The following is a 24,455-nucleotide window of genomic DNA, read 5'->3' as shown; positions in this document are numbered from 1 at the left end:
TGCGGGATGCTCTATTGTTGCTTAGATCTGATCGTTCCATAATGAACTGGTAAATTTCTTTTCTCTCTCTTTCTTTCCTCTTTAAAAGCGCTAATGCTTTGTAAATGCTCGGAATCGCAAATCCGTTTTAGGGATTAAAACCGATCTCTTAGAAAGACACTCTGGAGCTTTCATTCGAGACAGGTTTTTGGCTGCGGGTGTCTAGTTTTTGAAGCTTAGTGCAGGGTAGATGACATTTTTTTTTAAAAAGACTTTTTCTCCCCTCAATTTTCCATTGCATTTGAACTGGTAATAGATTGTGGAAACCTTCCGTGAGCCAACCCCCACGCAGAGATCTGGTTTGATGTAAGTATTTTATTTCATAGCGTCTATAGGGTCTCCAGACAGGAGTGTGTTGGTTAAACACCTTTGAAACCCTCTTCTTTTAAAGGGAGAGAGGACATTTCATTTCCAACTCCTGGAGAAGCTCGCTGTGCGATAAGCCATCGGTCTGAGACATAAACATTGGAGACCTCTGGATGCTCAGGGTCTCCTGAAAGGCAGATGAACGACGCCTAATTTGGATTATAAATCATGGGGACCCACTAAGGCTTATCTGATGGCAGCTTGAGAATTCTTCCCGACCCACTTGTTCTGCCCAGAGAGCTCGGGGTTTTGTTGTCAGGCTGGAACAAATGGCCAAGTGGCTGAAAGATTACTTGAGTTTTGGGAGCAGGAGGTCTCCTCCGCAGCCCCCCAAGCCCGACTACACGGAGAGTGAGATTTTAAAGGCTTACAGAGCGCAGAAGAGCCTGGATTTTGAGGATCCCTATGAAGACAGCGACAATAAACTGGAGCCGGATCCTGGGGGGCCAGGCTCCCCCAATACGGCAGCTGCCGGTGGCTGTGCGGAAGGGAAATACGCCTCCCCAAAACACAGGCTTATCAAAGTGGAGTCCACCGACCTGAACAGGAGCAAAGCTCTGTTGGCGACGGCTGCTGAGGAACTCAAAGGCAGGCAACGGCAGGTAGGTGCTGGGGATTTACTGAGCAGGTGCCCTCCAGGGGTCTGATCACACTCAGGCCTGGCCCTCTCGGCCTGGGGTCACATCAGATCTCTGGCGCTAAGCAGGGATGGGTCAGGTTGCTGCTTGGATGGGCATTTCCGAGGTGCTGCCTGCAGTGGGATGGGGGATTCAATCCCTGGTGCTCTTTGCTCTGAGTCAGTGCTGTTCTGGCCACGGTCGGGCGCACTGTGCAGCGGATGGTGAACGCTTTCTGGAAGGGCTGGCATGTTGGGCCCAGCAGCCTGGCCAGAGGCCCACTCTGGTGAGGACCCTGGGCTTCCCTGAATTCACCCTGATGTTGCAGTTAGATTCAGCATTGTCCACTTCCTGTCCTACAGCTCTTTGCGGGGAGCTATTATGACGAAACAGCTGCTGGTTGTGCCCCAGAGGTGGCTGCATTTTGGCAGTGTGTGAAATTACTCCCAAGGGGAGAGTTTGCTGAGCATTGTGGGATATACCCATGAATTGGAGAAAGGAAGGAGGGAGGGGAGTGTCTATCATGGGGCTCCATGGGCAGTGAAAGATTTCAAGCGGCGGCCACGCTTTTCGGTTTGTTTCGCCTTCTGGCAAGAAACGTGCAATAAATGATCCTTCCTGACAGCATCAGGGAAAGAGCCGACTCGCTGGTTTCATAGCTCCGGAGAGGAGGACTGGGACCTGGACTGGTGCCCAGGAGACCTGGAGCTCTGCCACCAACGCCCAGTGGGACCTTGTGCAAGTCCCTTCCCCGCTTTCGGGTCACGCTTTTCCATCTGTAACATGCGGCTTCCTTTGCCGCACCCTGGGTCTGTCTCATCTGGTTAGACTGTAAGCTTTTCAGGGCTCGCTGCGTGTCGGTACCATGCCTAGTGCCCTGAGGCCTGGTCGTATCTGGGGCGTCTCGGTCCTCCTGGAATACCGGTCGTTATTAATGCTGCGTAACGCTTTCCCAGTGGCATTTTCTGTCTTGTTCCTCACCTCTCCAGCCCAGCTCTATCCCTGCTCGCCCGCCGGAGCTGCCCATGCAGAGAGCATGCTGAGCTGCCCTGGGGGAGAGGGGGGAACCTTTGGAGCGTTGCTCAGGGTATGCCTGGGGTTGTCCAGCAATCACTCATCTGTGGCCCATTCTGGGCATGTCAGTGGGGCAGGAACAGCGATGGGCTAAGCCTGTATCGGGCCTGGATCAACAGGGTCGCCACCTGCTGCACTCAGTGGTCCTCTTTGGAGCAGTGGATCCATGGACGTATTATTCTGCCGCTGCGCAGGGGTAGCTGTGCCAGTGCCTGCCCATGCAGGTCGTGCCCATGGGCACTGATGCGGGGACACCTCTGCCCCATCCACTAGACTCTGGACGCATCCTTTCCATGAGCCGTTGAACCATGGGCTCTAATGTTCCATGGAGGAGATGGGGGATGCTGTGGGTACGTCTACCCTACAGTCAGGAGGTGCGACGGCAGGACGTGTAGTGTACCCCAGTGATCAGAGCAGCGAAGCCACGGCAGCACGGGCAGAGGCCCAGGTTAGCTGGTTGAGCAGATTCCTAAGGATCTGGGTGAGCTTCTGCCCAGGATTCTATATTCAGCGAGCGAGTGTGGACAAAACCAGCTTGCATATGTCTCATGATTGCTGGGTAGACATACGGTACAGAGGGGGGAGTCCAGTGGGTGGCACAGGGGAGTGGGGAGGCAGGAGTCCTAGGTTCTCAACAGGCTGGGAGTGCTGCCAAAGGAGAGATCAGCGCTGACCCCTCTGTCCGGGTCACAGATGGCGGGGATGGGTCTGCAGCGCCCTCGGCCAGCTGGCTGTAACACAGGGCCGGTGCAGCAGGCTAGGGGATCGTCAGCACATCAGTGAGCTCATGGAGGAGCGTGTGAAATCCAGCCCAAAGTGCGAGGCTGTTGGCAGGCTCAGCTCCATGCGACTGCTGCTGGATTCGCAGGATCCCGCCCTCCTTAGCACCCCTGCTCTCAGCCTTGTTAGCAGCGATGCGAGGCAGGCAGAGGTGCGGCTGGCTCAGAGGGATTTTTCACACCTCTCTCCGCCTGCACCCTCTGCATTCGCACTTCCTGTGTTTGGCGGTGGCAGCGCCTTAGGGTAGCCCCATCCCAGCATGCCCAGCGATGGCTAATGCAACCCGCTGCGGGAGAGGTCAGTGCTGCTCTCCCCAGGGGGAAGTGAGGCCCATGGAGAGGGGACGTGACAGCGGCAGAGCTGGGATTAGAACCCGTCTCCCCACTCCTCCGCTCTGCCCACTCCCCATAACTAAAGCATCATCCATAAATTCCCGTCTTCAGCCTCTGCCTTTGATGGTTAATTCACTGGACACGATAAGTGGACGACATTTAATACCAGGAGCGACTGTGCTTTGGGTGCCAAACTCCAGCCACCCCATGCCAGAGGATTTCTGAGCGAGATCAGGTGGAGGGGGGAGCTGGGAGGACCCTGTACCCAGCTTATGGATTCACACCCACACCCGAATCGTCCCTGTGACCCTGTAATGTGGCTATTCTGCAGGAGGGCGTGGGCTTGAGGGCAGCTGCAGGTTATGGCACAAGCTGTTAGGAAGGTGAGCGACTCTACAGGCAGAAATAACCTAGATCTGACCTTGACTGCATGAGCTTCTAACCATCCTGGCAACAAGCAGGCAAAGGCTGGCGGGGGAGGGGGGCTTAGGACTGTTCCTTCAGTGGGTTACACGGAGGAAGAACGCCCCCGTTTGTTTTAGAGAGGTAAGACTAGCACCGCCAAGCTCAGCAGCAGCATGGTCTAGTGGTGAGAGCAGTGAGCTGGGGCATCTGTGGGGGGGGCTATTCCTGCTTCTGCCACTGCCCTGTTACGTGACCTCAGGCAAATCCCTTCCCCTCTGGTGCCCCGTCCAGCCTGTCTCTTTAGATCATAAGCTTTTCTGGGCAGGGGGTGTCTCTCACTTTATGACCATGCAGTGCCCAGGGCAAGGGGGCCCTGATCTCGGCTGGGATCGCTGGGCACTACTGGAATAATAGGATGTTTACACGATAGTGCCTCGGTAAGCCGGACACCCCCTAAAGCGGGTACGTAGTGGCCCCCCCACTGTGCTGATGGAGACGCTGACGCTGCCTGTGCTGCAGCTGGGGAGGTGTGATTGCACCGTGTGTGGACACACCCGAGCTAGCTTTGAGCTAGCTAGCTCAGGTACTAATAGCGGTGAAGCTGCGTCAGCCTGGACTTCAGCACAGGCTCATCCCCCCGGTGCGTACCCAGGTCCTGGCTGGGGGGTACGTACAGCCCCCACTGAAGCTCGCGCTGCCACGGTTCCTTTGCTGTTGGTGTCTGACCTAGCTAGAGCCAAGCTAGGCCTGCTGTGATCACACTCCCCGCTTGTAGTGTGGACCTACAAACAGAGCTAGGAAGAGGAGCCAGGAGTCCTAACTCCCTGTGCTTTGATCACTAGACCATGTCCTCCTCTCCTTTACACCAGGAGTGACTCTGATTACTGCTGATTTACGCTACCGATCACCCTGAGTTCAGAGACGGTCCCTGCTGGATGCTGGCCTTTGGGGGCCATACTTCTCACCGGGGGAGTTGTTTTTCTTTAACTCTATCAGTGATGTGGTTGCATACACACACCTGACAGTCAGGCAGCGCCTTTCATCCCAAAGCCCGTTACAGATCCAGGGAACGCTCACCCAGCACTGAAATGCAGCCACCTCTGGGGTGGAACGCGGCAGCTGTTTTAGCAGCGCACAGCAACACTGCACAGGGACCACTCATTCACGGCTGAAATGCAGCCACCTCTCGGGTGAACGGCAACAGGTGTTTAACAGTGCCTCTGCATAGGGCTCACTCATCCAGCACTGAAATGCAGCCACCTCTGGGCTGGAACATGGCAGCTTTAAGAGCACACAGCAACACTGCGCAATAGTTCAGGACAGGAGGTGAAAAAGAAACCAACCAGTCATTTCCCCATCTGGAATTTGACCAGGACACAGGGGCTAATGCCTTGCCCCTGGGTTTGTAATGAGCGCAGGTCCTCACACACTGGGTTTGATAACTCATCTGAAACACAGTTCCTCAGAGCCCCATGGACTCAGTGCTGACTCAGTAGGAAGTGCACGCACCTCTCCTAGTACCCCTGCCTGTTTTCCCACCCAGATCCCTGCCAGGCCTCATGCTGCTGGTGTGAGGAGATCAGCAGGAGGTGCGGTGATCCTTTGGGCTTTCCTCACAGTAGCTGCAGGTGCCAGTTCTCCTGCATCCGAAATTCCCAGCCCAGCTGCCATTTACTCTGTCCTCCCTGATGAGCAGCGGTATCAGCTTCCGCCTGCACTCTGCGAAGGGGCAGGTGTCCCCGTGCCAATCGGGCGGCTCCCCCATCTCTGATCCCCGGCTGCCAGGCCGTGTCCCCCGGCTCGCTGCCCCCGACAGCGCCTTAGACACGCTCAAACAGCCCGCGGAGGAAATGTTTTGAGAGCTGCAGGCAAATGAGACAGGCGCGTGGAAATTGCCTCTCGAAGCAATTACCCTATTTCTCCCCTTTTGTGTCTGTGAATTGAGCGCTGGGGAAGGAGGGGGATTGACAGCGCTGCGGGCCGATGTTTTCTTTATCCACAGAACGGGTGCGTTCTGGGCTGGCACGGCACAAGACACGCACTGGTACACATACACACACACACACCCCACACACACACCACACACACACACAGACACACACTCACACACAAACACACACCACACACAGACTCACACATTCACACACAAACACACACACACACATTCACACACACACACACGCTCTCATTCACACACACCCCCCACACACATACACACGCACACACACATACACACACACAGACTCACACACACACACCACACTCACCCACACATACACACTCACATGCACACACACACTCACACACATGCATACACATACACACACAGACTATCACACACATACACACTCACACTGCACACACTCACCCATGCACACTCTCTCACTCACCCACAGATGCACAACCACACACACACACTCTCTCACACACACACTCTCTCTCTCTCTCTCTCTCTGTCCAGCCTACCTGCCTATACCCCCTGACCTGGCGGAGCGGGGACAGCGGGCTCCCTCCTGCTGAGGCTGGCAGCGACGGCAGCGCTAAATTCTGCCAGCTCTGAGATTGCCCTGAGCCCAAATAACCCCCTGCACTGAGCAGCCACCAGCTTCTCCCAGCATCCCTGCCCCAGCCTGGATTCAGAGCAGAACCCCAGAGGTGAAAGGCTCCAAAGCCGCACAGCCACGCAGTCCCGCTGATTTCTTTGCTTTCCATCGCCTCTCCACCCAGGGCATAGCCCTTCCCCTCTCACACTCGAGCCCTTCGGAGACGTGGGATCGGCTGCGACAAAGCTTAGGCCAGATCCTCAGTGGGATTTAGGAGCCTAACTCCCAGTGGGCGGCCCTGGGTCTTAGTGCCTTCCTTCTCCATCACACTCTGCAAAGATCCCCCAACAAACCCACGGGAAGCAGGTGAAAGGCAGGCAGGTGTCACTAGCCCCTGGTCACCGATGGGGAAACTGAGGCAGGGGCTTGCCCGAGATCATGCAGAGACTTGGTGTCAAAGCAGGAAGTCGGACTCAGAGCGTTCCAGGCTCACAGCTCCTCTCCTTCTCTCTGCACTTTTCACCTGGCCTCTGATGAGATGAGCTTGCTGGTGGCCTCGGGTTCGGGCTGCTACCTGGCTCTGACTGGATTCCTAGTTTAACTCCCATGTCCATAGAGAAATCACCGAGTCCAGCACCCTGCACTGAGGCAGGACCAAATAACCCTGTTCTTTAAAACCCCAAATGACGGGGATTCCACAACCTCCCTTGGCAGCCTGATCCAGAGCTTCCCGCCTCTGAGAGTTAGAAAGTTTTCTCTGATATCCACCCTAACTCTCCCTGGCTGCAGATTAAGCCCATTGCTTCTTGTCCTGCCTTCAGTGGACATGGAGAACAGCTGGTCACCATAGTCTTTATAACAACCCTTCACATACTTCAAGTTGAAGACTGATCTCAGATCCCCCTTCAGGCGTCTTTGCTCAGTTTTAACCTTTCCTCATCCGTGTGGACGCAGTGAAGTCCCTTTGTCTCTGATCCGTGTGCTGGGGGAGAGGGACTCGTGCTGGTCAGTGCCCCGGGCTGGTTCCCCGGGCCGCTCCTGCAGCTGGGGCGTTTGGGTGCCGCTGAGCCCGGCCCTGCCCTTTCTGCGCTGACTGTAGCCCTCCTGCCCGCAGGGCGATGGCGACAGCGAGTACTCCGACCCCTTCGACGCCCGCCGGGAGCAGCCAGGGGACGCCGAGGAGCTGGTGCTGGAGAACAACGGCTACATGGAGCCCTACGACGCCCGGCGGGTGGTGGCAGGTGAGAGACACCAGGGCAGGAGCAGTCTCCGGGGAGACTCTGTGCTGCATGGTGCTGGGCATGGAGTGGCTCCCAGCTGCGACTGCACCCGGAGGCTGGGGCAGGGCCCGGTGATGCTGCCTCTTGCTCTCACTGAGGGACCTGTGCCCAAGGGGCAGGACAAGGCTGTTATCAACTCCCCTGCCTGGCTAGCTAGCCCCTCGGGTGAGTGGGGGGCACCCAGTATACCCCCCAGGCACATGGGCATCAGGTACCCAATCTCCCCACATGGGCGTGGGCACCTGGCACCCAATGTATTCCCATGCATGTGGGCACCTGGTGCCCAATCTCCCCCCATCCACATGGGCACCTGACACCCAATCTCCCCCCAGGCACGTGGGCACCTGACACCCAATCTCCCCCCAGGCACATGGGCCCCTGGCACCCAATCTCCCCTCATGTCCATGGGCACCTGGTACCCAGTGTACCCCCCCCCGCCATGCATCTGTGCACCTGCTGCCTGGCACCCAATCCCACCATGTATATGAGCATCTACTGCCCCCCTCCCCACCCCCTCGTCTGCAGGTGGCCTCCTGCTGTCTGCCCTCCTTGCCCTGGCACACGTCTATACACGGGCTCCTTGGCCCTGCCCAACTAATCCCCTTCTGCTGGACTCCCAGATCTCCAGGGCAAAGGCGACTGGGAGGGCCGGTGGGGGCAGAAGTGCCAGCAGGGGCTGCAGCTTTACGACACCCCCTATGAGGAGCAGGAGCGAGACCCCGAGGGTGGCCCGGCCAGCCCGGCCCGCGAGAGCCGCCTGCCCCAAGATGACGAGCGGCCGGCGGACGAGTACGATCAGCCCTGGGAGTGGAAGAAAGACCACATCTCCCGGGCCTTTGCAGGTGGGTCCTGCCCCGCTCGGCTGAGCAGGCAACGCCCCAGGGACGGGCCAGTCTCTGTGGGGAGGGGTGCAGGGGCAGTGCCAGAAACACGGGGCTCTGCTGGAGCCCGGGGAGGGGGGTGGCTCTGGGGCTAAGCCTCAGCTGTGAAATTCCCAGGAAGCTCATTCTGCCCAGGCCCTTCCGGGAAGACCCCGAGCCCTGAAATCCCCCCTGCTCTGCCTTTCCAGTCGGGTCAGGGCTACGCTCCCCATGACCCCCAGGGGGCAGCCTGTGTGTCCAGCTGATGCCCTGGGTGGGCTGCGTGTCACTGGGGTTGCAGGCCCATGGTGCTTTGGGATCCTTAGGGTGAAAGAGGCCATCGGGATGTCATTTTTAACAAGGGCCAGGCATGATGGTGCCAGGAAAGGGAGGGAATGCCAAGGGGACTCTCCACAACGCCCTGACCCCGGCCTGGCACCTCGGCCTCCTGCCCGGTGCAGCAGCAGGAGATGGCGTCAGAGGGAAAGGATGTGGCATTACTAATGGCACCTTAAGGGCCCGTCAGGCCAGGGGCTCCATTCCAGTCCCAGACAGGCTCCACGGGGTTACAGACCCCGGCTGCAAAGAAGCCACAGGCCTGAGTCTGCGGCCTCTGCCGTCTTCCCATTGGCTTCAGTGGCCCCTGAGTCCGGCCCAGTGAGCCGAAGGAGCAGAGCAATGTAACGGGGCGATGGGGTGCAGGGTTCCCCCGAGGCCGAGGGGTGCTGGGAGCAGGCACAGAGAGTGGGGCTGAGGGCAGAGTTTGGACCCCGAGCGCCGGCGTCTGACGTCGTTTGCTTGGGTTCTGAATGCGCAGGGTTCCGGGCGCTCAGCCTCCCCCAGCTCGATGGGCGCGTGGGCAGGCGGGCACCGGGGGACGCAGGCTGAAGCTCAGAGGAATCGGACTGAGGAAGGGTTGGGCCTGACTGAGGCTCTGCCCACCAGGCTGGGTACGGGGCCGGGGTGGCATTTGTGGGGCAGGAGTTCACCTGGACCAATGATACTGGCTGGAGACGGGAGCCGTGTCCTCCAGGTACCCAGGTGTGGGGCCCAGCTACTGACGTCAGTGGGGCCCAAGAGACTTGGGCTCCCTGGGAGCGGGGGGTGGAGCCAGCAAGGGGGACTCGGAGCTCAGCTGAGCTTGGGCAGGAGACCGCGGCCCGACCAGGAGCAGCCTGCCACCTCTCCCCCCCCCCATGTAACGCATTTTTCCCCCCCACCCAAGCAGTGCAGTTCGAGAACCCCGACTGGGAGCGCCCCTCCTCCCGTCGGCCGCCGAAGCACCTGACGGCAGGCCCCAAGCACGGCCGATCGCAGAGCCCAGAGTGCAGCCCCCCCGTGGCCGAGCGCGTGGACCCCTCGCTGCCACTGGAGAAGCAGGTGTAAGTCCCAGGGGCGGGCAAGCCGGGCAGCGGGATGGGCACCAGCGACCTGTAGATCCACAGTTCCCTGCCTGCTCCGGAGCCCTGATGGCAGGCCCCACAGGGCGGGAGCTGAGGGTGTGCCACCCCCCCAAGCCAGCCACACTGGGTGCAACTGTGGCCAACTGAGCCCCTGATGCATTCCTCCCAAGGTGCACTGGGGCGAGGTGTGTGTACGGGTCATTAGTCAGAACACAGCGCTGGCACCGTCACGTGCCACGGAAACGGTCACAGGAGGAAGGAATTCTGGGAGTTTGACCTCTCTCCTCCCCGGGGACGTTTTGCAATCGCCCCACAATGCACCACAGATCGGAGCACCGCTGGGCATTCTGGGATACGTGCCCAGAAAGCACTGCTGCCACCATACCTGAACGTAGGATCAGGGCCCACAGGGGGCAGGTATTTAAGTCATTCCAGAGTGCCCCCTGCGGACAGGCCTGGCTTGCGTGTCCTGCAGCCCAGCTGATTGCAGCAGCAGGCTCCACTGTCAGTCCCCCTATGTCTTGGGTGGTCAGTCACACCAGGGCAAAGGTTGTGGTAGCGTGTTGCTCCCACTCTCCACTGGTCTCCAGGGGGATGGAGAAGAAGCTTTATGGGTGGGACGGGGACAGGGGGTTGTGCGCTTGCCATGATAACATGGACCTTGCCTGCAGCGCGGCAAACCCCCAGCATTCAAAGTTCCTGGGTCAGGCCCCCAAAAACCATGAGATGGCCTTGAACAATCCTGGGATTAAAAACATTGCGGACAGGAGGTTCTTTCAATTTACCTTCTTGGTTCTGAGCCTTCAGGGGGCTCCTGGGTTGCGTTTTCAGGCTTTTCTCTGCAACTAGGAGAGCTAGAAGCCCACTTAATCTTTTAAAGGAAAGCTGAGATTCTCCTGTATTCACATGACTCCAGTAGCTGGGGATTTGAGAAAAGGCAGGCAATTAAAACAAGGTTTGTGAGGAGGGAGGTTCTGGAGCAGCCTCCCAATAGGAGGAGTAGGGGAAGCCAACCTAGCTAGTTTGAAGATGGAGCTTGCTAGGTTTATGGCCGGGATGATACAATGGGGTTGCCTGGGATAGCAGGGGACTGGCCCAAAGACCCAGGAGCTCCCGTCTAGCCCCGTGGTCTACGTTCCTAAAAGCAGCAGACATCGCGAGGCTGATGGTGAAATCGTGAGCATTGGCAGCTCTGTGTCTGTCGCTGTGTGACCCTCTCCCTTTCCCCCACCCCAGGTGGTACCACGGCTCCATCAGCAGAGCGGACGCCGAGACCCTGCTGACTCTGTGCAAAGAAGGCAGCTACCTGGTGCGGAACAGCGAAACCAGCCACCATGACTACTCCCTGTCGCTCAGGTGAGACGCCCGCTCTCTCTCTACCCCCCAGCCTCTGCGGAGAGCTGCTGTGCCGGGGGACTGTCTGCAGCAGGGGTACTGACGCACGGCAGCTCTATGACCCAGCCACCTGGAGCTTCCCAGGTGGGCGGTCATGAATTAAACGGGCACCTCCACCAGGGGGAGCTGTTCGCCCTGTTGCACAGATAGGGAAACTGAGGCACAGAGCGGGGAAGGTCTGGTCCCCAGTGGGGAGATATTGGCAGAGTTGGGTAGAAAACCCAGGAGGTCTGACTCCCAGGAGGGTTAGGTGCAAGTCGGTAGCTAACTCCCATAAACTAGACCCCACTACAAGGTCCAAGCGTAGAACCTAGGAGTCCTGATTCCCGCTCCCCTGCTCCCCCTTTCTCTCCCTCTTATTTCCCAGGGCTCCCATGGCACCTCTCTCTGGAGGTCGGAGCGAGAGCTCGTGCCCACGGTACGTGCGTGGGAGAGAAAGCATCTCACCGAACCCCTGTGTAGTGCAGGGAGCGGGTGCGCCATGGCCGGCGACCTGTTGGGGTTGCGGTGGGGAGGGGAGCGTGGAGGCTGGGGAGGGGAGAAGCTGGTTGCCTCTCGCCCTGCAGGCCTGGGAGGAGATGGAGGTGGGGGCTGCAGAAACTGACCTCAGAGGAGAGCACTTCACTTCCTCCAGGCGCTGGATGCATCGCAGGCCGCGGGGGGCTGGTGGGGGTGGGTGGGCGGGCGCTGCGATTGCTACATTCCTGCCCCACTCCCTGGCACTGGGGAGCCAGGGCTCCTGGGACACATGGGGCGTCTCGACTCCTGGAGCCAAGGGGCTGATGTGGGTGAAGGACGGGGGCATTGAGGGGTGAAAACATGGTGTCGTCGGTCACTGCCCAGAGGGCCAGAGCCCACCTAGGAGTGGCGCATTTCTGCTCTCTGGCCCTAGTGGTGCCCTAGGGACGCTACCGTCTCCTGGAGGCTTCTGTTTGTTCTAAACCTGCTGCCTCTTGATTTCGTTGGGTGACCCCGGGTTCCTGTGTTATATGAAGCAGCAAATATTCACACCTATTCGTCATTTTCTCCACACCCCCATTCCTGATCTTACAGACCTCTGGCACTGGGGGTCTCGACCTTTCCCTCGCTGCAGCTCCCCTCAGCATGCTGCAAAAACGCCAGGGCCCAGCGGGCAGAGGGGCAAACTCGGGGCTCTGGGCCGGGGGGACCCTTGGGCAGGGGCAGAGTTTTACTTCTATCTGGGGGGGCAATGGCTGGGGGGCTCGAGCCAGCTCCGCACAGCGGGGTCCAGGGAGGGAGCGTCACCTCCACCCCCTGACTGGACAGAGAGTAGCTAGGGGCTGCGTGTGCACAGGGGGCAGCTCAGGGTGCAGGCAGGGGGAGCTAGGGGCTGTGTGCAGGCAGGGGGGAGCTCAGGGTGCAGGCAGGGGGGAGCTAGGGGCTGTGTGCAGGTAGGTGGGTAGCTCAGGGTGCAGGCAGGGGGGAGCTAGGGGCTGTGTGCAGGTAGGGGGGAAGCTCAGGGTGCAGGCAGGGGGGAGCTAGGGGCTGTGTGCAGGCAGGGGGGAGCTCAGGGTGCAGGCAGGGGGAGCTAGGGGCTGTGTGCAGGTAGGGGGGGATCTCAGGGTGCAGGCAGGGGGTAGCTGGGGCTGTGTGCAGGTAGGGGGAGCTCAAGGTGCAGGCAGGGGGGAGCTAGGGGCTGTGTGCAGGTAGGGGGGTAGCTCAGGGTGCAGGCAGGGGGGAGCTAGGGGCTGTGTGCAGGTAGGTGGGGAGCTCAGGGTGCAGGCAGGGGGGAGCTAGGTCCTGTGTGCAGGTAGGTGGGGAGCTCAGGGTGCAGGCAGGGGGGAGCTAGGGGCTGTGTGCAGGTAGGGGGGGAGCTCAGGGTGCAGGCAGGGGGGAGCTAGGGGCTGTGTGCAGGTAGGTGGGTAGCTCAGGGTGCAGGCAGGGGGATCTAGGGGCAGTGAGCAGGGAGGGGGGGAGCGCAGGGTGCAGGCAGGGGGAGCTAGGGGCTGTGTGCAGGTAGGTGGGTAGCTCAGGGTGCAGGCAGGGGGGAGCTAGGGGCTGTGTGCAGGTAGGGGGGTAGCTCAGGGTGCAGGCAGGGGGGAGCTAGGGGCTGTGTGCAGGTAGGGGGGTAGCTCAGGGTGCAGGCAGGGGGGAGCTAGGGGCTGTGTGCAGGTAGGGGGGGAGCTCAGGGTGCAGGCAGGGGGGAGCTAGGGGCTGTGTGCAGGTAGGGGGGGAGCTCAGGGTGCAGGCAGGGGGTAGCTAGGGGCTGTGTGCAGGAAGGGGGGTAGCTCAGGGTGCAGGCAGGGGGGAGCTAGGGGCTGTGTGCAGGTAGGGGGGGAGCTCAGGGTGCAGGCAGGGGGGAGCTAGGGGCTGTGTGCAGGTAGGGGGGGAGCTCAGGGTGCAGGCAGGGGGGAGCTAGGGGCTGTGTGCAGGCAGGGGGGGAGCAGCGGGTGCAGGCAGGGGGCGCGAGCGGGGTGTGTGCAGGCAGGTGGGTAGCTCAGGGTGCAGGCAGGGGGGAGCTAGGGGCTGTGTGCAGGTAGGTGGGGAGCTCAGGGTGCAGGCAGGGGGGAGCTAGGGGCTGTGTGCAGGTAGGTGGGTAGCTCAGGGTGCAGGCAGGGGGAGCGAGGGGCTGTGTGCAGGTAGGGGGGGAGCTCAGGGTGCAGGCAGGGGGGAGCTAGGGGCTGTGTGCAGGTAGGTGGGTAGCTCAGGGTGCAGGCAGGGGGAGCTAGGGGCTGTGTGCAGGGAGGTGGGTAGCTCAGGGTGCAGGCAGGGGGAGCTAGGGGCTGTGTGCAGGCAGGGGGGAGCTCAGGGTGCAGGCAGGGGGAGCTAGGGGCTGTGTGCAGGTAGGGGGGAGCTCAGGGTGCAGGCAGGGGGGAGCTAGGGGCTGTGTGCAGGCAGGGGGGAGCTCAGGGTGCAGGCAGGGGGGAGCTAGGGGCTGTGTGCAGGCAGGGGGGAGCTCAGGGTGCAGGCAGGGGGAGCTAGGGGCTGTGTGCAGGCAGGGGGCAGCTCAGGGTGCAGGCCGGGGGGCGCTAGGGGCTGTGTGCAGGTAGGTGGGTAGCTCAGGGTGCAGGCAGGGGGGAGCTAGGGGCTGTGTGCAGGCAGGGGGGAGCTCAGGGTGCAGGCAGGGGGTATCTAGGGGCTGTGTGCAGGCAGGGGGTAGCTCAGGGTGCAGGCAGGGGGTAGCTGGGGCTGTGTGCAGGTAGGGGGGAGCTCAGGGTGCAGGCAGGGGGGAGCTAGGGGCTGTGTGCAGGCAGGGGGGTAGCTCAGGGTGCAGGCAGGGGGAGCTAGGGGCTGTGTGCAGGTAGGGGGGAGCTCAGGGTGCAGGCAGGGGGGAGCTAGGGGCTGTGTGCAGGCAGGGGGGGAGCTCAGGGTGCAGGCAGGGGGGAGCTAGGGGCTGTGTGCAGGTAGGGGGGAGCTCAGGGGGCAGGCCCGGGGTAGCGAGGGGCTGTGTGCGGGTCGGGGGGAGCTCAGGGTGCAGGCAGGGGGGAGCTAGGGGCTGTGTGCAGGTAGGGGGGGAGCTCAGGGTGCAGGCAGGGGGGAGCTAGGGGCTGTGTGCAGGTAGGGGGGGAGCTCAGGGTGCAGGCAGGGGGAGCTAGGGGCTGTGTGCAGGTGGGGGGGAGCTCAGGGTGCAGGCAGGGGGGAGCTAGGGGCTGTGTGCAGGCAGGGGGGAGCTCAGGGGGCAGGCAGGGGGGAGCTAGGGGCTGTGTGCAGGTAGGGGGGGAGCTCAGGGTGCAGGCAGGGGGTAGCTGGGGCTGAGTACGGGAGGGGGGGCTCCCAGTGCAGCTTCCAACTTCAGCAGGGGGGCGCTGGGGCTCCCAGCTTCAGCCCCGCGCTGCTCCTGGCTTGCAGGGGGGAGTTGCTGGCCTCAGCCCCATGCCGATCCCAGCTTTGGGGCGGGGGGCGGGCTGCTGCCTTCAGCCCCACGCTGCTCCTGGCTTCGGTGCTGGCGCTTGGGGCACCAGGTTTCAGCCGCGGAAAGGGCTCGCGGACCCCCAGTTGAGAACTGCTGCTCTATCATATCCCCCCTTCGGCGTCTCTGAACACCGCCAGTCTCCTTCATCGCTCCTCCTGCAGGAGCCGTTCCATCCCCCTCGTCGTTCCTGTCGCCCATCTCTGTACCTTTTCCACTTCCAAAATCGCCTTTTTGAGATGGGGCGACCACGTCTGCATACACTATTCAAGGAGGGGCTGTGCCATGAATTTATTCAGCAGGATTATGATCTGTTCTGTCTTATTATCTCTCCCTTTCCTAATGCTCCAAATATTCTGTTTGCTTTTTTGGCTGCACCTGCACGTTGAGCAGATGGTTTCAGAGAACTGTCCACGGTGACTCCAAGATCGCGTTCTTGATGGGCAACGGCTAATTTAGACCCTGTCGTTTTGTGTGAATAGTTGGGATTACGTTTGCCAATGTGCATCACTTTGCATTTATCACCGTTGAATTTCATCTGCCATTTTGTTGCCCAGTCACCCAGTTTTGTGAGATCCCTTTGTAGCTCTTCGCAGTCTGCTTGGGCCTTAACTACCTTGAGTAATTTTGTATCATCTGCAAATTTTGCCACCTCGCTGTTCACCCCTTTTTCCAGATCAGTGATGGATACGTTGAACAGCGCTGGGCCCAGTACACACCCCTGGGGGGCACAATTTATCGCTTTCCATTCTGAAAACGGACCCTTTGTTTCCTGCCTTTAAACCAGTTACTGATCCAGGAGAGGAGCTTCCCTCTTACCCCAGCACTGCTTAAGGATGGGCGAGTGGGTTTGTGCAGGAGCACCAGAGTCCAGACGCTTGTTCCCAGCTCCTGGGTGGTCTGCTGGGTTAGCACAGGGGAGGGCTGGACTCCAGAGTCTCCACTTGTCCTGGGAAAAGGCTCCTGTTCCCAGCTCCAGGAGGGCAGCGGGGCCCAGTGGTCAGAGCAAGGGACTGGGGATCAGCATCTTGTAAGCGTAGGCCCTCAAGCTTCCCTCCTGGGGCGGGTAAGTTTGTAAGTCACTCCTGCCGCTAAAGGGCTTGGAGAGCCTTGGATGGGGGAGGGGCAAGAGGCCCAGTCTCCTCTCCCCAGGCCCTTCCCCGGCACACGGGCGCAATCCCCCCGACAAGTAGCTCCCCGTGAACTCTCTGCCCGGAACATCTGCTTCTTATTAGCGGCCGGCAGGCACATCAAAGGGCCAGGCCGGCAGGCGCTTTGTCGGCTGTCTGTGCACAGAGTGAGCCGCGCGGCCTGGGGAGCGGCCGGCATGAATATTTCATCAGGTTAATCGCAGCAGCATGTTCTGATCCCCGGCAGGAGCCCAGGGCCCCGCTCCCCCCGCCGCGCGCTTTGAAATATTTATCCCTGCACAGGGATGGGCTCTGTCTCTGCCCCCAGCCTGGCTCCAGATAGCAGAGCAGCCGCTCTCCTGGCTGGCTTGGATCACGCCACCCGCCAGGGTGCTCAGGGATTCCACAGCCAGCAACATTCCTGCGCTGGGATCCGCCGGCCCTGCTCCGATGCCCAGACAGAGTGGCCAGGCTTCATTCCCGGGGTCCAGTGCTGGGGCTGGTTTGCTGGGACGGTGATCACGTGGCTCCCCCTTCTCTGGGGCCTCAGATTCCACCACTGAGCAATGAGGAGGAGGCTAGTGTGGCAGATCACATGGCCACCAGTGACTGCACGGCTGTCGCCGTGCTGAGTACCATGGCTACTAGAACCCAGAGCCGCCTGCTCCAAAAACCACCAGCTGTTGCTGCTTCAGATAAGGGAGAATCCCCAGCAGCAGCTAGCAGTATAGGCCCTATGACACACAGCCGAGCAGCTCTGCTTAGCATGACCCTATCTCCCTCTAGTGGCTGGCCGCAGCAAAGACAAGCGCTCAGGGCCAATGGGGTTGCTCCTACGCAAGAGGATGCCGGCTGCTAACGCGCTTTCCCCTTTGCTTCCATCCCCAGGAGCAGCCAGGGCTTCATGCACATGAAGTTCACCAGGACCAGGGAGAGCAAGTATGTGCTGGGCCAGAACAGCGCCCCCTTCGAGAGCATCCCCGAGGTCATCCACCACTACACAGCTCGGGAGCTGCCCGTCAAAGGCGCCGAGCAGCTCTCGCTGCTGTACCCCGTCGCCGTGCAGACCCTCTGACGCAGGGGGGCGCTGGGTGCGTGCTGAGCACGAGGAAGGGCTGGGCCGGCCCCAGCCCAGACCCCAGGGGCGAAGGCCCGGCCGTTTCAGCACAGGGGACTCCTGCTCCGAAGCAGCAATGGCTGCACTCCTGCGTCCAACGCCCTCCAACCCCTGCGTCCTGCTCTGGGGGGGTGGCCTTTGTCCTGGAGGGTCCCACACAGGGAAGGGGTTAGCCTGGGGTCATCCCTTCTAGCAAGATTTGGGAGCTCCTGCTTCGGGGCTGTTTGTCCGGGAGATTCTCTTTCCCCTCCACTCCACCTTGGTCTCTCCTACTCCAGGATGCTGCTGTGCCCTGCCCCATAAAATCTCCTCTGCCCTGCTCTGGGGGGCTCTGAGAGACACTCCCAGGTTACTCCCCCCTCCCCGCCACCTCCAGGCAGGTTTGATCCCAGGGTTCCCCCTTCCTTTGTGCAGCCCTGGGAGCTGCCACTGTGGGAGGGAGGTTTCTAGCGTGTCCCGTCCTGGATGGTCCCCACCATCCTGCCCTGGGAGGGACACGCTCTGAGCACAATAACATGTAGAGGTGGTAGGGTCATGTAACTGCCCTCCGGTGTCCTACCCCCGGTGTCATCTCGCCTGAGCCAGCTCCCGCCCCCACAACCTCCCTGGCCCCCTGAGCCAAGTGGGCCCCCTTCCCCCTGGCGTGTGTGTGCGGGGCCGTCCCGCCGTGTGTGCTCATGCTGCCTTGGCAAATAGGTTTCCATTAAACGCCGTAGTCCAGACTCGGCCCTCGCCCGTCCGTCTGTCTCTGCCCGGGGGCGGGGGTCCCCCTGGGGCCCCGGGCTCTGCGTTACTCACCAGGGGACGATGGGCGAGAGCAGATCTGGTCCCAGGGCTAGAGGGTCTCCTGTCCACCTGTAGACGAGGGGCTGCCTCCGAGATCCGAGCCCAGAGGGCAGGTGACATTTGCCAAAGCACCTCATGATTCAGGAGCGAAAGTCCCATTTGCACCTAACTCCCTTCGGTGCCCTGGGGAGCTGGGCTTAGTTGGGAGGGGGGGAGTCTCCCCTCCCCAGACCCCATTGTTGGGTCACCCCGCCCCCTCGATCCAGTGGACACGACTCTTCCTAGGGAGCAGGGGGTCAGCCCGAGGGGGCCTCCCAGCCTCATTTTCCCCAAAGGTGGCTCTCCGGCTGGGCTGCTGCGTCTCCTCCCTCCGGTCCGGGTCCAGTAACTGGGAGAGTTACCTGGCCTTGAGCGAGGTAAATTAGCACCTGCAGCCGCAAGGCCACCTCTTGGGACATGGCCATCCCCACCCAGGACAGGACGGGGGCAGCTCTCCCCCTCCTCAGCTCCTTCAGCACCTGTCTCCTTCCTGCCCTTGGCCCATTCAGCCCTGGGCCTCTGCCCGCGAGCGCCGGTTAATGCCCATGGTGGCGGTGGCTCTTCTGATCTGGGCTGGTCCCCCCAGCTCTCCAAGCAGCCCTCCATGGGGAACGGCCGAGTGGGGCTGGGGTCTAGTGGGGAAGATGGCTGCTGCCTGGTTCAGCTTACCCCACTCCCAGCCCCCCGGCCCACTCCCCTCGCTGAGCCTGGGCAACGGGCCAGGCCTGGCACCTCATTAGCAGGGCGGAGGGGCCATGATCTGATGTGGGGGCAGGTGGGGGGAAATGGGCCCAGCCCCCTCAGAGCAGGCGGTGTCAGGGCCGAGGTGATACACGGCTCGGGGGATGTGGGGTCTTAGCTGGTGGAGAGACCCCTGCACTGAGGGCTCTGCGGCAGCCGTGCCTGATGGAGCAGGGCTGGGGGAAGCCTCCGGGACCCAGACAGAGACGCCGTGGGCTCTGCTCAGCCAGCGGGTCCTCCCCGGCCCTTCCCACCGCGCCGGTCGGGGTGACTGCGCCTTGCAGACCCTCACCAATCGCCAGGTCTGGGCAGCCCCCTTCTCCCACACCTGGAGACAGGCCCCCACCCACAGTCGGGCCAGTGCACGGCGCTGTATGAGCGGGTGACAGGCTGACTCCAGGACACGCGCGCACGGCTACGGACGCATCAGCGTGGGCACGGCGGTGCCACTGGGCTCTGTCCCAACCCCGACATACAACACTGGCCAACATGGGGTGCATGTAAGTCCCCCTGCCCAGGCCTGGGGCGAACCCCACCCACCCACCCGCCAGCTCATACCCCAGGGGACTGGCCGCTTGCCCGGGGGGGTTTGTCACATTCTGCTTTGAATCCAGCGCTGCACGGGGGGAGGGGGGGGTTCTGATTAATTCATAGACCCTTTTGGCATCCAAAGGGGGGTGCGACCAGTGCCCCTCCCACCAGCAGAGGGGGGACGAGCTCTTGCCTCTCCTTTTCTTAGCCGCTGACTTTGTCTGGCTCCCTGTCCATCCGCCTCTGCCTGTTTCTCATTTCTCATCCTCGGCAGTTCCAGCCCCGCGGCCCGGCTCCATCCCAGCCCCGGCTCCTGGAGGACACCTGTCTCCATAGAAACGGGGGCAGCCCGCCAATCGCAGCTCCTGTCACTTCAAGGTGAAAGATGCCTGGCGCAGAACAATGGCAGCCGGGCGGCTGCGCCCCGAAAGCGTCTGGTTTCTGGCCATGCTTACGCCCCCCCTCGAAGGGCACCGCGGGGGAGTGCGGAATAAGCTGGCGCGATCCGGCACCGGCGCTGCTCCTGGGCGGCTCTCGTGTCCCCCAGACCGAGCCAGGCCCCAGCGCCCGCGCTGCCCAGCCAGCCTCCAGCCTGGCTTGGCGCACACAGGGCACGTGCCACCAACACAGACACCTCGGTCAACCCGTGCCAGGCACACAAAAGCCTCCTCCCGAGCCGACAGCGGGGCAGGGATAGGCCGGCCCCCGGCCAGCACCCTGGGCTGCCCTGCCGAGAGCTTTGGCTAGTCTTGGTAACGTCGTCCTGGATCAAAGAGCGTCTAATTTAAGAAGCCTGGGCTGGCGGGGGGCGAGAGAGAAGGGCTGGGAGGCATCAGAGCATTATGGGGGGGAGGGTGGCCGCGCTGAAGGATGAGACGTAGCCCTGGGAGGCAGGACACCTGGGCTCTATTCCCACCTCGCCCCTGCTGAATCAACCTGTGGGCCACGGCGGCCTGCCTCAGTTTCCCTGCTGGTAGCATGGGACGAGTCAGATCTAAGGGTAGAAAGCGCTCGAGGCTGGAGCGGGTTGCTGTTTATTTCATGAAGAATAATGGCTTTGGGCCCAACCCCGACATTTTGAACCAGAAATCGACACCGTTTGAAAACCGTCGTCGCTATGAAAACGGCCTGGCCAGCGAAACAAAAAAACAAAACATTTCTTTCTAGCTGGCCACAAACGTCATATTTTCACAGTTTTGGTTCATGTCCCTCCCTGTCTCGCCCGAACCAGCACAGTCCCATGGGTGGGCTCTGGGCTAGGACGTGGGGTCTCGACCCTTGTTCTGCGGCAGGCTTCCTTGGGCAAATCCCTTAGCCTGGCTGGCCATAGTCCCCCACCCAGCCGTAAAACAGGAATCGTCCCTGCCTGACGGGGGCTGAGGTTTTGAGACGCTCAGGCCCAGAGCCCAAAGGGATTGAAATCAATGGACGTTAGGACTCTAAATACTTGGAAGAGCTGGGCCTCAGATACTCTAGTGCTGGTAGCTGGAGCCGTATCCACCACCGTTACCCAGGCGGCCCGAGATAACAACGCCTAAGGGCCATTTGTTTCCTTTTCACAAAAAAAAAAAAAAGGAACATTTCTGGGAGGAAAATATCTTGAGCCCCCCTCCCCCCGAGAAAACAGGGGTTTCTTTTGAATGCTTCCAGCGGGGTGGGCCCAGACCAGCGTCCAGAGCTGCTGTCAGTGCGCCAGAGACAAGCACCCACACAGGGGGGTCAGCGCAGGAGCCCATCGCACCAGGGCTGGGGGTGGAGGGGTGCGGAGCTCGAGTCCCTGCAGTGCAGAGTGTTTCCCATCCCCACGGATTGCCGACTCGGCGGTTCCTGCCCTGAGCGTTTCCAGAACTACAGCAGGCCGGGAAGGTGGCGGCGGGGCCGAGACACACTGGGCGGGGGGCAGGATCCTGGTGCATTCAGGGTCGGGAGATAGAAGAGGAAGAAGGCAAAGGGGGGGGTTCGATACTCACACTCAGCTGCCTCCCCTGCCTGCCGTCCTGTCTGCAGAGCGCGGGGCAAGATGCCCTGCGGGGTGTGTCGGGGGTGTCTCAGCGGATGCTGTCCCAGGTGTGTGTGGCAGGGGGCGGGCAGCAGCCCCTGCAGACTGCCTGGGAGCTGTGGTTTGTTCTCAGCCGGGCTTCGGCAAGGGCTGGGAATTGATCGTGCCAACCCCTCCCCTTCCTCGGCTGCCCCTCTCCAGAGCGCCTCTCCTGACGTGAGACTGGGTGTCCCTGCAGCCAGCGATGGGGCAGTGCTGTCCTGGCGCCCCAGAGCTGGCAGCCTGGGCACACGGGAGTCTGGGTCTAAGGGGGGGACTCTGGGATCCAGACTGCGCCGTGGTTCTGTGACTCTGGGATCAGGGCTGTGGGTGGGTGCCAGGCCTGTGGCGCTGTGAGCTGGGCTGTGGCGTCGCAGCTCTGGGGTCCGTCCAGCTGCTTTCAGCAGCAGGCCCCAGAGGGCCCATCCCCTTGCCCCTGGAGTGACAGGTCAGAGGGGTCAGTTAAGGCCAGTTTGGGGGCAATTGAATGGAATCAGATCAGCCTCCCTGTTCTCAGCTGCCCCCACCCCGCGATTGCAATGCAGCCAGACACCCCCGCCCCGTCAGGCCCTGTTCCCCTTTATTACCTCCACCGAGCCCCGCGATGCCCCACGCCCAGCCCGTGGCCCCCGCTGTGGGAGCCGTTTGTCGGCTAATGGGAGCTGAAAGGCAGTCAGCAGGCGAGAGCGCTGGGTATTTTTAGTAAGTGCCCCACTTGTGGGGCTGCGGGAGCCCTGCCGACTGATTCATTATTAAGCCGACATGCTCTGGCACTTCCCGGGGCTGAATTATTGATGGCGCTCGGGGCCTCGGCTGTCTGTAACAATTAGCCGGCCCTGGCTAGGGGGACACAGCTCTGAAAGCTCTGGACTCTGCTTCCCCGGCCTTCCTCTCCTCCACCCCCTCGCTCCATCATCCCCTCTCCCTATGTCTCCCCCCAGGATCTCAAAGCGCCCAGAACTAGGAGGACTCTGGCTCTGCACACGAGTTGCTTTGGTGTGACCCCACCTTGTTTTAGAGAAGGGGAAAGTGAGGCACGCAGAGGTCAACTGATTTGCCCAAGGTCACGTGGCTGAGCAGGGAACAGAACCCAGGAGTCCTGATTCCCCTCCAGCTGCTCTAAATAGCCCTTCCCCCCACCCTCGAGAGTGGGGACAGAACCTCACCTCCCAGTGGGATTCGGGGTCAGCGGTGTCTGGCTTGACGTGATGAGCTGTGAACGCCAAGCGGCAGAACGTGTGACTAGAACTTGTCACCTTCCCAGCTGGAAACCCAGGCCTCCCCCTCTGAGTGCAAGGAGAAGCTCCCTTTGCTCCTAACAGTAGTAGTAGGGCCCTTATCCTTGCTGTGGTCTGTGCTGCCACTAGGGGTGAAATAAATATTTGCCCAAAGCTTGCATGGGCAGAAAGGAGCCAGAAGAGCAGCCGCCAGGCTCTGCCAAGCTGGGCCCAGGATAATTAGCTGGAGGCTGACAGCTGGCACAGGGGTGGTGGGGGGTATGGGGAGCGAGGCCTAGAATGCAGCAGCCTGGGGCGGATCCCCATCGGCCCCAATTCACAGCAGTTCATTAGCTGGATGCACGTGGGGGTGGCAATCTCATGTGTAACCTGCTGGGCGGGGGGGGAAGTCTCCCTTCTCCACCCCCACCCCCCCAACACACCCACCCTGTCCCCGGTGCCATCCCACGCGCCAGCTGCCGTGGGAGGCTGTGCCCGGGGAAGCCGGCTGGGCCCTGATCGGTTACAAAGAGACGCAGCCCCTTCACAGAGGAGAAATTACAGGAGCTTTTTCCGTTGCACAAAGGGATTCTCCCCCCGGGGATTAAAGCCGCTAACGAGCAGCTGGTCTAATCAAAGTTGTCAGAGAAGGAGCCGGGGCAGCAGAATGAAAAACTACCCAGCTCCTGCTATTGATCGGCTTTCCGAGGCGCTGGGGCAGGGGCCGACGGGCGGCTGGCTGGAGACTGACTCTTGGAGGGGTTTGATGCGGGGGGGGGTGAGGGGTGGCCAGACTGGGACTGGTGTCGATTCTGCTCCTGCAAGGCTTCTGGGGCAGGGGGGTCGTGGGGAGTGGAGGGGATTCGGGGACCATTGGATCTGGGGCAGCTGTTGGAAAGCTGGGTCCTGTTCTGTCCCCCCCACCCCCCAGCTGCCAGGCTCTGCGCACGCCGCCGGCCCATCTCCCCAGTGCTGGTTGCTGAGCTGGGGGCCTGCCTGGCTAAGATGCTTGTTCTTGCTGGGGGGCGAGTTGACTCCATCCGCTCCAGTGGAGTTCCTGCTCCCCCCACGGGCATGACGGTGAGTAGTGGGCTGGGCTCCTCTCTCTGCCCTGCCCACGTCCAGCCCCGGCAGACAGGACTCCTGGGTTCCATTCCCTGCCAGGGGCGGGAGTGGGGATTAGAGGCCTGAGCAGGGACCTAACAGCTTAGACTCCAGGGGTCTAGGTGAGAGGACGTGTGGGCTAGAGGAAGCTGGGGCTTGTGACCCATAACTGGGTCACCAGAATGCGTCAGAGGGTCACTGGGCTCGGCTCCCTGCTCTGGGGGTGGTGAGCTGGGGTGCAGCCCTGCTCAGGTTTGGCCCAGCTGCCCTCCATCTGAGCGGGGTCTGGCCAGGAGGGTGCGGTTGGTAACGTACCCGCCTGTCCTGCCCCCGCTGTACCCCTCACCCAGAGCTGGGCCACACCCCCTCATCCTAGAGCCCCGATTTTCTTCCATTGCATCCCCAGGACCCCAAATCCCCCCCACCCCTTCACATTCTCACCTATCAGCTTGCTGCCTCTCTCGTCGACCCCTCTGCTCCCATATCCTTCCCCTAGTCCCTGCACTGCATATGCACACCCATCTGCCCCCCAGTTCTTTCCCCTGTCCCCCCAAACTCCCAAATCCTTCCTCGCTACACCCCCAAGCCTCTGATCTCCCCACTTCACCTCCAAGCCCCCAAATCCCAACCCCTTACCCTCTGCCCCCATAGGCCATGTGGGGGCTGTGTTTTGGGGGGGGTGTCTTGGTCAGCCAAGTGCCGGGGTGGGTTCCCCAGTTGCTCACATCTGGCCCACGCATCTGGAACCTTAGCTCTGAGCAGCTCCCTCTGGACCCCTCTCGGGGAG

The 24,455-nt window shown here is 61.3% G+C and overlaps 1 protein-coding gene across 1 annotated transcript; it reads left to right on the top strand.

Moving 5' to 3' along the window:
- The first annotated feature begins 320 nt into the window (after positions 1–320).
- On the top strand, positions 321–17,918 carry SHD (Src homology 2 domain containing transforming protein D). The gene is made up of 7 exons (XM_044998898.1): positions 321–345; positions 431–1,007; positions 7,271–7,397; positions 8,057–8,278; positions 9,525–9,678; positions 10,936–11,055; positions 16,984–17,918. The coding sequence occupies exons 2-7, from the start codon at positions 675–677 to the stop codon at positions 17,168–17,170; spliced, it is 1,143 nt and encodes a 380-aa protein (XP_044854833.1). The 5' UTR covers positions 321–345; positions 431–674; the 3' UTR covers positions 17,171–17,918.
- Positions 17,919–24,455: the final 6,537 nt, after the last annotated feature.

The sequence above is a fragment of the Mauremys mutica genome, chromosome 24 (assembly GCF_020497125.1).
Source record: "Mauremys mutica isolate MM-2020 ecotype Southern chromosome 24, ASM2049712v1, whole genome shotgun sequence".
NCBI classification, from domain to species: Eukaryota; Metazoa; Chordata; order Testudines; family Geoemydidae; genus Mauremys; species Mauremys mutica.
This window is presented reverse-complemented; position numbering and strand designations above follow the sequence as displayed.

What these genes read in the sequence shown, in the direction of transcription:
- SHD (XM_044998898.1), top strand. Translation starts at nt 675, where the DNA reads ATGGCCAAGTGGCTGAAAGATTACTTGAGTTTTGGGAGCAGGAGGTCT. An exon ending in TCAAAGGCAGGCAACGGCAG is followed by an intron (nt 1,008 to 7,270) that starts GTAGGTGCTGGG and finishes TCCTGCCCGCAG; the next exon opens with GGCGATGGCGACAGCGAGTA. An exon ending in GACTACTCCCTGTCGCTCAG is followed by an intron (nt 11,056 to 16,983) that starts GTGAGACGCCCG and finishes TTCCATCCCCAG; the next exon opens with GAGCAGCCAGGGCTTCATGC.